The 14690-nt window shown below is 45.2% G+C and overlaps 1 protein-coding gene across 4 annotated transcripts in view; it reads left to right on the top strand.

Moving 5' to 3' along the window:
- Window positions 1–14690, top strand: part of UBE3D (ubiquitin protein ligase E3D) — a 101669-nt gene that overhangs the window by 22002 nt on the left and 64977 nt on the right. For all 4 annotated transcript variants that reach the window (XM_084827015.1, XM_084827013.1, XM_084827014.1 and 1 more), the window contains exon 8: window positions 803–972. In XM_084827015.1, the coding sequence (XP_084683141.1) occupies window positions 803–972 (170 nt within the window). The remainder of the gene's footprint in view (window positions 1–802; window positions 973–14690) is intronic.

Genomic DNA, 14690 nt, shown 5'->3' with positions numbered 1-14690 from the left:
AGGCTTATTTTAATCTTTCCAGTATTCATAGAATGTAATCCTATACATGCTTACCTGGGAGTAAGTCTTCCTTCGGAGCAAATATGCATAGGATTGTACTGTGTGAGCTACAGCTCCATACAACTGGGAATTTCCCCTCCCCTCCTCTCCTCTCCTCTTGCATCACCCCCACATTGCATCATGCCCCAGTCTGCTTTGGAGGGTCACCCAGCCTCTTCCACATATTGGGGGAGGAGCGGTAGAGGGTAAAAGGGATCCATTCTGCCAGCAGTGCCCATTCCATTGGCAGATGGACACAGTTGGGTGCAGCCCTTAGTCTTCAAGGGGTTGGTAGATGTGTCTAGGACTGCACTAGAAGTGTGTTCCAATAGAAATGTTAAGATGTGCTTAAAATTCCGGCCACAATCCCACTGCAAGTGAAATCGGGGTTTCCTCCTCATTTGCTATGGAACATCATGTACTTGCAGAAATTTGTCTTTCTTCGTAGAAGAAAGTTGTTTGCATGGGCAGTTCACTCAATTCGGGATGTAAGGCTGCAATTCTAAACACACTACTAGAGAGGAAGTCCCATTGAACTCAGTGGGACTTACTTCTGGGTAAGAGGTAGGTTGTAAATCGTAATTTGGGGGCTCCTAGACGTCAGTGTTTTATTTGTCTTTAACTCCATGTGCATAGACGTGCCTTCCCCCCACTTTTTTTCCTGCATGCAAAAAAGTAGACCAGAACTCAGCATAGAAAAGGAATATGTGGATTGGGCCCTATTTTTTTAAATGCAACTTATAGGATTGTCTCTTATTCACAGATGTGGCTACTGAATTCTGACACACTGTTGATGGAATCTTCAGGAAACTTGGCATCCAGTAATGTTTTTACATTGCTTGAACATGATACGTTGTCCAATTCAAGGTTTTCAGAGATTCGGAAAGCTATTAAAGTTCTTTACCATCCCTGCGTTAAAAACAGAAGGAAGGAGTAAGTACCAGCTGTACATGTATCTTTTATAAAATAGTTGTTTATGTTCTTTATTGCTGGAGTTTCTTTAACATGGAATGTTGTTCCAACAGTTCATCTTCTATTCAAGCCAGTTGTCAAGGGCTACTTGGAGGCCTCTCTCAGTTTAATCCAGTAGCCAAGTCCAGACACAGACAAATGGATTCTTTTCAAAGCTTTATTCCTCTTGTACAACTTAACAACTCTACTGTTAGCAACTAGATATGAGCAGCAGAGTACCTATGCCCTATGTTGGAACAGTTGGTCCCCGTTTGAAAGGGAATTACTGGCAGACCCCTGAACTTAAGGACTAGGGAGAGTCCCTCCCCTTTTCCCTTGGATCCTCTGGGCGCAGCCGTTGTTTGCGCGCCAACCGGGCACTACGCCTTCTTTCTGCGCCCTCCATTTGGCGCCGCTCTCTGCGTCGGTGTCATGCGTCCATCAAGTCTGCTTCCCGCGCTCTGTCACTCCCAGGACTGCTATCTAAGCTAGGAATGCTGGTGGGAGGAATCTCTGTCAGCTGTTGGCCCTGGGAAAGAGGAGCGCGCTCCTCTCCCAGGAGTGACTCCTCTTCCTCAGAATCAGAACTACTCTGGGATTCTATGGGCTCAGTGTCCACCCTGACACCAGTGAGATCTACTTCCAAAACATTTTATTTCATCTAACTTTGAAATTAGATAAAGAAAGTAAAGTATATCACTGCCATCGTAATATTTGGTCAAAATTATAACAATAGTGTGATGCTGTTAATTTATAATAAAAGTATAATAAAATATAATAATATGATGCTTTTAATTGAGGATAGAACAGCTAAGAATTTAATTGCTTCAGTACTTGCACATATTAAGGAATATGGGCTTCTTTACTATTTTCCTTTTCTGCCTATTTGTTTTCCTGACTCCACCTTTGTTTGGCCATATTATAGGCATGTCAGAGAATTTCTCCACGAATCTCCGGGAGGCCGAATGCCAATGCATTCGGCCCCCCGAAATTGTTGGGGACATTCTCCGCCCCCCCGCCCCCCCCGGGATGGGACTTAACTCTGTCGAATGTCCCTCTCGGCGGCGGGTCCCGGCGGCGTTTCGGCGGCGGGGGCGGCGGCCAGTCTTCCGACCGGCTGCCGCCATTTCCCAGTAAAGTGGAAAAAAAACAAACAAAACGTGATAGGCTATGTAACGATTTACGTAGCCTATCACGGCTAGATTTTCAAAGTCAGCCGTGATAGGCTACGTAAATCTTTACGTAGCCTATCACGGCTGACTTTGAAAAAAACAACAACAACACCCGTATGTAAATGGCGGCGCCCATGGGCGCCGCCATTTGCATTCCTTATTTGGGCACGGGTAGTCTACGTAAAGATTTACGTAGACTACGGCGAAAATAAGGGCAACGCTATTTGCGTACGGGTTTTTTTTTCCCCCCAAAGTCAGCCGTGATAGGCTACGTAAAGATTTACGTAGCCTATCACGGCTGACTTTGAAAATCTAGCCGTGAGAGGCTACGTAAATCGTTACGTAGCCTATCACGTTTCCCCCCCCAATTTACTTTTCTATTTCGCGGCCGGGGAGACGGGGTGCTCCCCCCCGGCCTGAATTTCGGCTGGGAGGGGCGGGGCGCCTCCTCCCCAGCCAAGAATTTCGGGGGGAGAAACGGAGCGCCTCCCCCCCATTGAAAATAGCTGCGGGACCAGGTAACGGACTTTCGTCCATGCTTAGCCATATATGATCAGTATGACGTTGTCAGTATCTTTTTTCAGTGTGCATGTTTTGTGGGTGTATGCAAGGTCAGCTGAAGACAATTTGCTGCCTGAAATGGAGGAGCAACTACTGCCCCCTTTCGGTCCCTTCCCAGTCAAAGTGCATCGTTAAGCTGAGAGTGAGCTATTCCACCTGATCCAGCCCCCCCGCCCCCCCGAGACCCTATAAGCAAGGCTGAAGCAGGAGCTTGGGAGGCTCTGGTTCAGGGTTCAATCCTGGGAAACCTTATAAGGAGCTGGGGATTATTCCAGCTTTCCTTTGGCATTTTTACTGATGGGTTTTTGCTTTCGAACAGGAAGAAATTGTGTTCAAGCTTCAAGGTTGTTTTTGTTCTTGTTTTAGTTTTAAATAGTTTTGGGGATATTTCTGCTTTAAACTTGTATTTAGTGTATTGTTTGAATATTGTATTTGTATATTTTTTCTGAGCCGCTTTGGAGGCCTTTTGCCTGGAAGGCAGCATAGAAATTAAGTGTAACATAACATAACACCCAAGACCAACCACATTATTTTGGCACCTGATGCAGAAAATATCACAAGCGCCTCTCCCCTTCTCTGGCAGTAAAAATCCAATAATAATAACATATATAATAGTGTGCTGCCCTCCCTCTGCTTAATGGTAAGGCTAGCCCTGTGTGTACTTATGCATAATTCCCTCAGATAGTAAACTCAGATTGTTGAATGCCTATCAGTTTGGGAATGGGATGCGGTCACTCAAAAATAAGATAGTGGTTTCTTCATATTTGAGGGACTCTCTAAAAATGCAGAAATTCCTAAATTAATAAAGAAAAATAATATTTGATACCCCCCCACACACCCACACTCACATAGCCCAGCAAGAATCCGTGAGCCTCCAGGTTGTGTGGTATGTTGTGCTGAGGAGGGAAAAAGAGAAAAGTGAAGGGTGGGAGAGATTTTTATTTTATTATATAATTACATTCCGTTTTTAAGGAAAACTTACAAGACCGCTTACAAAAATGTAAAACAATAAAAACTCACATAATCAATAAAAAATGCAACATCTTAGCTAAAAAGTCTTAAATATCATGCCAGCAAATCCAGATTAAAACCAATCATAAAAGGCCCTCCTAAATAAATGTGTTTTCAATGTATGCTTAAGCTCATAGAGAGAGGGAGCTTGCCAGATTTCTCTAGGGAGGGAGCTCCAAGGTCTGGGAAAAGGCCCTGGTTCTCCCGAAACAAATCTGATTCAGTGGAAGCCCGGAGACCAGGGCTTGGGAAGAACATCTTAAAATCTGAGTAGGTTCATATGGGTTGAAGCAGTCATTTAAAAAGAGGGAATTTTGATAGAATTGCGGGGGTTCAAACATTTTATAAAAGTATCCTAGAAGGGGTGGGATTAGGATTGGGGGACAGCCCCAAACCTGAATCCACTAATGTTATATAGCATACCAGGGGAAGTCCTTGGAGATGGGAAAGAAAAAGAGTATGCTTTCCCTTCTCTCTTCCTGAAACTATCTCCCACCCTCACTACCTGAGAACTTTGAACAGCACTCAAGGTTCTTATTACAGGTGCACTCCTCTTAGGGGCTGTGGATGTATACTGCATCATTTTGTTGCCAATTCAATTTGTATTAATTAGAATGTGAAGATACACTTCCCATAAACATACAGTAAATAAGATGACGCCTTTATCCCTGGCAAGCTAGCCTTTCAAACTAGTGGTTTGATTTTAACTTAAACAAAAATAAAATTGCTTTTCAGTTTTGTACCAAACCTCTGTGCCTCACGAAGCACCTCTGTGCGTTAGCTTTCCTTTTAAAAATTTAAGCCATGAAAAATACATCCATTCATTTCTTGAACTCCCCTCAGACTGTGGCCACCTTCACACCTTGGTTTTTTAGAATGATCATTCTTCTTCAATCACTGGTTTTCCGGGCAGCTTTAAAAGACAATGCTGCTCTCTTGCTGCTATCTCACAACTTCCCCTCCCTCTTCCCGTGTTATCTGAGAACGGGGAAAACCTGGCATTTTCTGTGCTTGCGATTGAAATTGCCATTTCCTCCCTGTGTATTTCTGCTTCAGCACTTTGTCTTGCTTTGTGTGTGCTTGGGGGTGTTGCTGGGCAGTGTTGAATAGCATTGTCATGACAACAGATCGAAGGAGGGTAGGGGCAGGTCACTGACCATGCTTCCAGTGACCGTTTCTTCCTCTCTCCCATTCCACTATGGGCGCTTGAGTTGTAAAGTGGTTAACCATCCCAAATGCTTCTCCAAGATCCCCCTGAACACAGCAATGCTTACTTCTGAGTAAACTCATTGGCTGTAAGGCTGGACTTGTTTCTAAAAGGGCACAGGGATGTTTTCTCTTTCTCCACAAACCTTCTGTTTTACTGCTACAATCCTCAAACTGTTTAGAGGCCAGTGTCAGTTCTAACTGCAACAGGAAGAAAATCTACATTAAAAGATGGAGTTTCGCTGAACTGACTTGTAGATCGTATTGTGAAGTGGAACTCAGGTTGTGGCTTCATAAACACTCCTGACCCTTTCCTGGGATGTCATTGAAATCTGTGTGGCTTGCTTCTGAGTAGGCATGCATAGGAGTGCATTGTAAGTCTACTTAGAGTAGCAGTCTTAAGGCCCCCATCCCCTTCAATGCATTTACTTGGAACCTCCCCCTCCCATTGACTTCACTGACTGCTTCTTCTCCCTTTTGCTCACCAGTTTAATGGGCTTTTTTCCTCCCAGGGTGGCTAGGGAGTCTCCATTCTCAGCCACGCAGGAGAAAGGTTTGACAGTTAGGATTTCAATGGGTAGTAAAAGTGCATTTTCTCCTCCCCTGAATAAATTCATCATGCAGAGCTTGGAATTGTCATTTTTAATGGTTTCTTTTGTGTGTGTGGAGTTGTTTTAGATAAGGCAGTAATGCTGAGGTGGTTTTCCATAGTACTCCCTCCCACCTACAACAAACCACTGCAATCACTTCCACAAGGTCTTCTGAGTGACAACCATCTAGGATGGCATGGAAGAAGGTGGGGCAGACATTTGCACAGGGTTGGCATGTACGTGCATACAGCCATTGAATGGACTTGCATTCATGCCTTTAAAAACATTTGTACAATTGTTAAGCAAGCCAGCTATCTCTTCTAGCCCACCTTGTAGGGTCATTGGGAAGCCAGAATAAGGGGGAAGAGCAACAACAGCACAGGGTGGTGGGGTAAGCCCCTGAGAAGACTCTCTCTCCCTTGCCACAAAGTTGGAGGAAGGAGGGGGGCAGGGGACCAGTTCCCATAGCGCACTATCCTGGTCACTAGAAGGGCTTCCAACTTCCCTCCTGCTGCGGAGGAGTGGTGTAGTGGCAAGAGTGTTGGACTGGGAGCTGAGAGATCCGGGTTCTAGCCCCCAGTTGGCCATGGAAGCTCACTGGGCGACTTTGGGCCAGTCACAGACTCTCAGCCCAACCCACCTCACAGGGTTGTTGTTGTGAGGATAAAATGGAGAGGAGGAGGATAATGTAAGCCGCCTTGGGTTCCTTGCAAGAGGAAAAAAGGTGGGATATAAATGCAATAATAAATAATAATAAATAAATAAAAACCATCAAGCATGTTACAGGAACCAGTAATCAGTGGAGGGGAGGGGGCAAGGGTCCAGCAGCCACCTTCTGTCCTGGTTTCTGTGCAGCTCCACCCAGCCATGAAAAGGAAGCGCTATGAGAGATGCCTGTATACAGGGCCAGTCTAAATCCCGGAAAGGAACCAGAATCAAAAGGACCGGTTTGTAGTGGGATAAAATGTTAGGTGTGAAGAGACCCTGTGTTTGGCCCCCCTCCTTCAAACAACAACACATCTATTGTTGGAGCTCTGCTTTTCTTTCAGTGGCAAAATGCAACTGATATCTGCTAAGCTGAACAACAATGGTGAAATTGGCTGGCTGGTGAGTTTAAGGTTCCTCTTGAGCCTCAAGGGAAGAAGCTGTGAGCCTTCTTGATAGGTGCTTGGAATGGATCACCATGTCAAGTTGGCCTTTTTTAATCAGCTTCCCTACTCCACTTTGCTGTTTCTATCAGCCCTGATACCTTAGAGGCTTTTCTTCTCTTGAGCTATTGAGTGCACAATCACAGCACACACACACCAATTTCACAGCCATGGGGCAGGGGTTGGATCTTAAATTTTGCTACCTGTACATCACTCAAAAATCCACATCACGGTCAGTCATGTAACTGTATTACTTTTTAGCAGTGGTGCCTAGGTTTTTGCAACGTCTATTTCTGCTTCATTGACTGCACTAAAGCCTTTGATTGTGTGCATCACAACGAACTGTGGCAAATTCTTAAAGAGATGGGAGTACCAGACCACCTTACCTGTCTCCTGTGAAACCTGTATGAGGGACAAGAAGCAACAGTAAGAACCGGACATGGAACAACTGATTGGTTCAAAATTGGGAAAGGAGCACGACACTGATTGGTTCAAAATTGGGAAAGGAGCATGACAAGGCTGTATATTGTTGCCCTGTTTATTTAACTTATATGTAAAGTTAAATTTTATATCATAAGAAATGCCGGGTTGGAGGAATCATAGGTCGGAATTAAGATTGCCAGGAGAATTATCAACTACTTCAGATACGCAGATGATACCACCCTAATGGCAGAGAGCGAAGAGGATCTCAAGATCCTCTTGTTGAGGGTGAAAGTGGAGAGTGCAAAAGCTGGTTTGAAACTCAACACTAAAAAAACGAAGATCATGGCATCTGGCCCCATCACTTCCTGGCATATAGAAGGGGAAGAAATGGAAGCAGTGACAGATTTTATTTTCTTGGGCTACAAGATCAACGCAGACGGTGACTGTAGCCATGAAATTAAAAGACGCTTGCTCCTTGGGAGGAAAGCTATGGCAAACCTAGACAGCATAGTCAGAAGCAGAGACATCACCTTGCTAACAAAGGTTCGTCTAATCAAAGCTATGGTTTTCCCAGTAGTAATGTATGGCTGTGAGAGCTGGACTACAAGGAAGGCTGAGCACTGAAGAATTGATGCATTCGCACTGTGGTGCTGGAGAAGACTCTTACGAGTCCCCTGGACTGCAAGGAGGTCAAATCAGTCAATCCTAAAGGAAATTAACCCTGACTGCTCATTGGAAGGACAGATACTGAAGCTGAAGCTCAAATATTTTGGCCACCTAATGCGAAGAGAAGACTAACTGGAAAAGACCCTGATGCTGGGAAAGACTGAAGGCAAAAGGAGAAGGGGACGGCAGAGGATGAGATGGCTAGATAGCATCACCGATGCAATGAATATGAACTTGAGCACACTCCGGGAGAGAGCGCAGGACAGGAAGGTCTGGCATGCTGTGGTCCATGGGGTCATGAAGAGTCGGACACGACTTAACGACTGAACAACAACAACAACAACAACTAGGTTTTTGCAGTGTATTTTTAGTGCTGTGACATAGGGAAACCCAATAAATCAGACCTGAAACTGCTCAAGATAGAAAGGTCATGTGGATCAAAGGGCTGTATTCTTAGACCTATGTTGTTTCTGATGCTCAACACCCACCCTCAACACAACAAAAAATTACCAATGTTTGGATGACCTCTCAACTTAGTCCAATAAAACCTATTTCTCTTCTGGCTTTGAGTCTGTAGGCCAGGGGTGCACAAGCGCAGGCCCAGGGGTCCCAATCTGACCCTCTGGGGGTCTCCAAGCAACCCCCACCCCCTTTCCTCCAACCACTGATCTTTTGCTGGTTTCCCAGGTTTTGTGTGGTTTCCCCCCCCCCCTTCTAAAAGGCTGAAATGCCTCTCCGAAGGCTTAGTTACTGGCAGGAAGAGCTTTAACCTACAATATGCTGGGATTTTGGGTGTTTTTTGGCCTTGCCCCTTTTGCCCCACCCCTTTTGTCTCCCTCCCCCCCCCCCCGGAATGCGATCCCCAGGAGCTTCTCCGAAACTGAATTCATCCTTGGGCTGAAAAGGCTTCTTCACATGGAGCTTTTATCCTACTATTGGGATTGCTCACACATGGAAGTTTGCAGGCCCTTCAGACAACATCGTGAACCTCCAGGGTTCACGAATAAATGACCATTATTCTGTTTTTAAATAGATCGGAGATAATGAGCTATCAAATTATCCTACGTGTGTTCCGCTTCAGCTCCCTCCGTGAAAAAGGAAAAGCCGCAAGAAGAGGAGTGAGACCAATGAAACAGATGGAAAGGGGAGAAGGAGGGGGAAAGGGAAGGGAGAAAAAGAAGCATGTGTAAAAGGAGTCCATTGTGATCCTGCGTTTAAAACAGAAGCAGAAAGCCCTGTTTTAAATGTGGGATTTTAGGCTGGTGTAGAGATGCTCAAAGAGGTTCTGTCCTGTCCCCCACCCCCATCCCCGCTCTAGAGAAACGTAGTGGCAACCCTTGTAATGATTGGTTTAGGTTTAATCGACAATAAACCCAGCACCATCTTCTGTGGTTTTTTTTTTTAAGGGCTCTTCCAGATGGAGGACTCCTAGCACTACAAACCATTTGACTTGCACTGTAAAGTACAAGCAGCATTTCTGTGCACTACCCACACTGTTGGGGGAAATTGTCACTACATGCTGCAACCTTCTGTTCACACCAGTAAGTGGAGATGTAGCCAAGGCACTTCCTTCCCTTTGCTGCTCCCTCCCACCACGTTCTTTGTGCTGAAGCGAGGGCAGGGTTGTTTGTTCTCCAGAATTTCTCACTTGTTCAGTTCTGAAAATCCGAAGGTTTACTGCTGTGCTTTTACTCCCATATAAGTGCATGTTGCCCTGATTACAATCGGGACCATGGTGTTTTGAGAGTGGAGAGAATTAAACCTCCCCCAGCCCACACCAGTTTTTCCCCTGACATTCTGGGATTAAACAAAGGAAAAGAAGTATCCATTCTAGTAATTTTCTTTTTTAACCCTGGCCCCAAGGGGGGTGGGGGAATGTGTGCTGGGCGGGGAGGGGGAAAGGTTTATCCCTCTCCTCACAGAATGCCTAAGCTGAGGCCATGTGCACTTATACAGGAGTAAAAGTGCAGCTGTGAACTTTCGGACTTCCATAATTGAGAAATTGCGGAAAAGAAGAACCAACAACAGCAACCCCCCCCTTACAAATATTACTAGTTGCCACACACACACACACACACACACACACACATACACACACACACTTCTAAAACAGTAGTGTGTGTTGGGGGGTGGGGATGAAGGAAAGAGCAGCAGCGGTGAGAAGAGGTATGATTAGCTTCTTGGGCGAGGGAGAAATGCAGCTGTCTGGCCAGCGTGAAGCCATGAAAACACACCCCTAGCAACATCAACTTACATGTCACACAGCCACACCTCCACAAAACACCTGAAATCAGGCAACCACACCACTGTATTTTTGCAGATCGTGGTGCACCAGAAAATAATCAACAGATTTTCCCTGATGTGAAAAAATATGGGAGAATTGGAGGGGAAACATGGGATGACTGCAGGAGACTACGATGTTGTGCAGGAAGTCCAAAAAATCTGACTAACAAAGCAAGCCGATAGCACCTTAAAAGTCCCATCTAGAAGAGCTCTTGGTTAAAAAGATATAGTGCAGGAGCCCTAGATGAATAAAAATGTTGATATCTCTGGGGCCTGGTTTTAATTTTCTTGTCTTGTTCTTTGTTGAATTGGACATGTTTGCATTCTCTGGCCTGGAAGAGATATTATTTCTGTTCCTTATGTGTGACACTTAATGGGGTAAAGAACCAATTTACGTGCTAATCCTTTTTGTACCTCTGGAAGCAGCAAATGCAGCGGAGAACGTTTTTAATTTTGCTGATGGCTGGCAGGACTGTTGGTTGATAGCTTTCCTTTTTTTTTTTTTTAAATCGCAACTGTTGTAATCCACGCCTGAGCAAAGTTCCTGTTCTTTTTATTACTTTAAGGGGCATGCATCAGAACAGCCTTACCCAACTTGGTGCCCTCCAGATGTGTTGGCCTACAACTCCCAGCATCCCCCAGCCAGTCCAACACATCTGGGGGGCACCAGGTTGGGGAAGGCTAGGGATGTCAGAGAATTTCGCCACGAATCTCGGGGAGGCCGAATGCCAGTGCATTCGGCCCCCCAAAATTGGTGGCGAAACGGTCTGCCCCCCGCCCCCTCCGGGACGGGACTTACCTTGGGCGAATCTCCCTGGCGGCGGCGGCTCCGGTGGCAGTTTGGCGGCGGCGGCCAGTCTTCTGACTGGCTGCCGCCGCCGCCATTTCCAAGTTTAAAAAAAACAAACAAACAACGTGATAGGCTACGTAAATGTTTACGTAGCCTATCACGGCTGAGTTAAAAAAAAAACGCGCGTACGCAAATGGTGGCACCCATGGGCGCCGCCATTCGCGTACGCGCATTTTTTGTTTTTGTTTTTACTCAGCCGTGATAGGCTACATAAACATTTACGTAGCCTATCACGGCTGACTGCAGGGACGCAAACGGCGGCGGCTACGGCCACCGCCATTTGCAGACCCGGCTGGCAGGATTTGCGGCGGGAGGGACGGGGCACCTCCCCCCCAGCCAGAATTTCGGGGGGAGGGACGGAGCGCCTCCCCCTACCGCAAATCAAATTTCGTCACAGGTAAGTGACTTTCATACATCCCTAGGAGAGGTCTATGTAGAATATGCAGCTCAGAAACTGCTTGCCTTCTCTGTATTTTAAAACAAATGGAAACTTCTCTTCATACACAGAGAATGTAATCAAGAGGGCCCTTTTGGTTCATCTGAAAGATTAGACTGTGACATAGACAGAAATCTATGGTGTGGATGTGGTGTAGTAGTTAAAGTGACAAGCTTTGATATGTCCTGTGAGGAATGCCTGAAAGAGCTGTGTATGTTTAGCATGTAGAAGAGAAGATTAGGGGGAGATATAATGGCTGCTTTCAAATATCTGAAAGCCTGGCTCATAGAAGATGGAGCAGGCTTATTTTCTATGTAGGATGGGACTAGAGCGGGTGGAAACTGCAAGGAAGCAGATTTTGGCTTAATGTTAACAGAGAACTTCTAATGGAGTCCTTTCTTGACAGCCACTTTGAGGGCCAGGTAAAAATCAATTCAGTCAAGGTATAAATCGAAGGATTCAATCAATAATGGTAAGAGCTGTTTCACAGTGGAACAGACTTCTTCAGGAAGTGGTGGGCTCTTCTTCGATGGAGGTATTTAAGCAGAGGGTGGACATCCATCTGTCAGGGATGTTGTAGTTGCAAGATTCCTGCACTGAACAGGAGCCTATATGGACCTCCAAGGTCCCTTCCAACTAGGGGTGTACAAATTGTGTACCTTCCATGCCACTTGACTTCCGCAGTTTTGAGCCAGTGCTCCGTTCCACCATTCACAAGCCCCCGGAATTCTCCTCTTTTTTTCCGCCCTGAAAATTACGAAGATAATTCTATACTGACAACTGTAATTCCGGTACCCAGCTGTTTCTGTGAGTGTGCATAACTTCTGTAAGAATCGCTATTTTTCATAAATATTTACTTAAAAAAAAATTGAAATCCTCTGTCTCCGTTTTTGTTGTTGTTGTTGTCCAGTCGTTCAGTCATGTCCGACTCTTCGTGACCCCATGGACCATAGCATGCCAGGCCTTCCTGTCCTGCGCTCTCTCCTGGAGCGTGCTCAAGTCCATATTCATTGCATCGGTGATGCTATCTAGCCATCTCATCCTCTGCCATCCCCTTCTCCTTTTGCCTTCAGTCTTTCCCAGCATCAGGGTCTTTTCCAGAAAGTTTTCTCTTCGCGTTAGGTGGCCAAAATATTTGAGCTTCAGCTTCAGTATCTGTCCTTCCAATGAGCACGCAGGGTTGATTTCCTTTAGGATGGACTGATTTGACCTCCTTGCAGTCCAGGAGACTTGTAAGAGTCTTCTCCAGCACCACAGTTCGAAAGCATCAATTCTTCAGCGCTCAGCCTTCCTTGTAGTCCAGCTCTCACAGCTATACATTACTATTGGGAAAACCATAGCTTTGATTAGATGGACCTTTGTCGGCAAGGTGATGTCTCTGCTTCTGACTATGCTGTCTAGGTTTGCCATAGCTTTCCTCCCAAGGGGCAAGTGTCGTTTAATTTCATGGCTACAGTCACCGTCTGCGTTGATCTTGGAGTCCAAGAAAGTAAAATCTGTCACTGCTTCCATTTCTTCCCCTTCTATATGCCAGGAAGTGATGGGGCCAGATGCCATGATCTTCGTTTTTTTGATGTTGAGTTTCAAACCAGCTTTTGCACTCTCCACTTTCACCCTCAACAAGAGGCTCTTTAGATCTTCTTCGCTTTCTGCGATTAGGGTGGTATCGTCTTCGTATCTGAGGTGGTTGATAATTCTCCTAGCAATCTTAATTCCGACCTGTGATTCATCCAACCCGGCGTTTCTCATGATGTAGGTTCAGTTTTCCGGATCTAGCTACATACCATCGGGCTTATTTGCTGACATGTACCAAATTTTGGTCTTTTCCACTCAGATTTGATTTTCCACTTTGGTCAGTGTTGGAATCTTCTTGTCTGGAACCTCTCTTTAAATGGATGGCATTAGGTTCTTGGTACATTAAGACAAACAGAGCTCCTCCCACAATTATGGCAGTCAGAGATGTGTGGCGTATAATGTCATGCCAATTACACTTTGATCGATTTTCCCATGCCAAATTGACTTTATGGGGAAATCCAGATTTAAGAATTGGAAAGAAAATGTTTTTATGGCAGACCTGGACAGATAAGATGATCTTTACCCTGGATCAATGAGTAGGGGTTGATGATTTTTTGCTGTTTAAAACTTTGCAAGATAAATTTGGTTTGCCTGCTACAGTGGAAATGGCAGTATTTGCAATTGAAACATTTGTTAGTATCTAGATTCTGTCCTACTGTTTTTACTGCTTCGGAGTCTCCTTCATTACTGGGAATACTTATTGAAGCTGACCAGATATATCAACCTACAATTCATGTTTATAAATACTTATTATCAATGAACAAATCTGATACATGTGGTTTACAGCAGGAATGGAATAGGGAATTGGAATGTCCTATTTTGTTTAATCAATGGACCACCGTTTTGTCGTCTGAATCGGATATCTCTGTAGATCTTCCATTACGTCTTGTTCAGCAAAAACTTTTGCTTTGGGTCTGTTGGATGCCACAACATCTCTTTAATAAAGGCTTGTCAAATTTGGCCAGTTGTTGGAGATGTAATGCAGTCAATGCTTCTCTTACTCATATGTTTTAGAAATGCCCAATAGTTGCCTCCTTTGGGGAGGAAGTTATTATACGGATAAATTTTGTATTGGAAAGCTCTTTTATATTTACTGATGCAAACGTTCTCTTAAATTACTTTCTCGTTTTTGGAATGTGATACCTAGTCAACGTAAATGGATCTTTAGCACCCTTCAGGTTGCTAAAAGACTGATATTATGATACTGGAAAGATAAAAGCTCACTGCCTATAATGCAATGGATTGAAGACTAAACAATGCTAGCAACATTTGAAAGAGTGGTATACAGGAATAACTTGCAAATGGACTTATATTTGGATATAAGACTGAGCAAAGGGCTGGATGCTCCTGATCTCGTCTGATCTCAGAAGCTAAGCAAGGTCAGCCCTAGTTAGTACTTGGATGGGAGACCACCTCCAGAAGTACTGCCCTGGAAGGAGCAATCAGCTGGTCAGGTCATATGGGGGTAAAACTGTCCCTATTGGCCAGTGGGGCGTGGTGTGATCTTACAGGGCCACGTGGTCCCTGCCAAGCCAATCCAGGGAGGGTTTGGAAATGGCCCTTTGGGACATTTCCTCACCCGTACGTGTTAGGGCTCTAAAACCTCATCCAATTGGTCCACAATGGCATGACGAGTTTGTAGAGGGGTCACATGACCTGACCAGCTGATCGCTCTTTCCAGGGAGGACTTCCGGAGGTGGGACTTCCAGCTAGGGTGGGACTTCTGGTCTCTAAAGGGGGCAGGGCACCTGTCACTTTTGAAAAGGGGGCGTGGTTTAG

Source organism: Heloderma suspectum, chromosome 1 (assembly GCF_057233095.1).
Source record: "Heloderma suspectum isolate Gila_16-S chromosome 1, 16-S_ref, whole genome shotgun sequence".
Classification (NCBI taxonomy): Eukaryota; Metazoa; Chordata; class Lepidosauria; order Squamata; family Helodermatidae; genus Heloderma; species Heloderma suspectum.
Note: the sequence above shows the minus strand (reverse complement) of the source record. Positions and strands in the feature narration are given on the sequence as shown.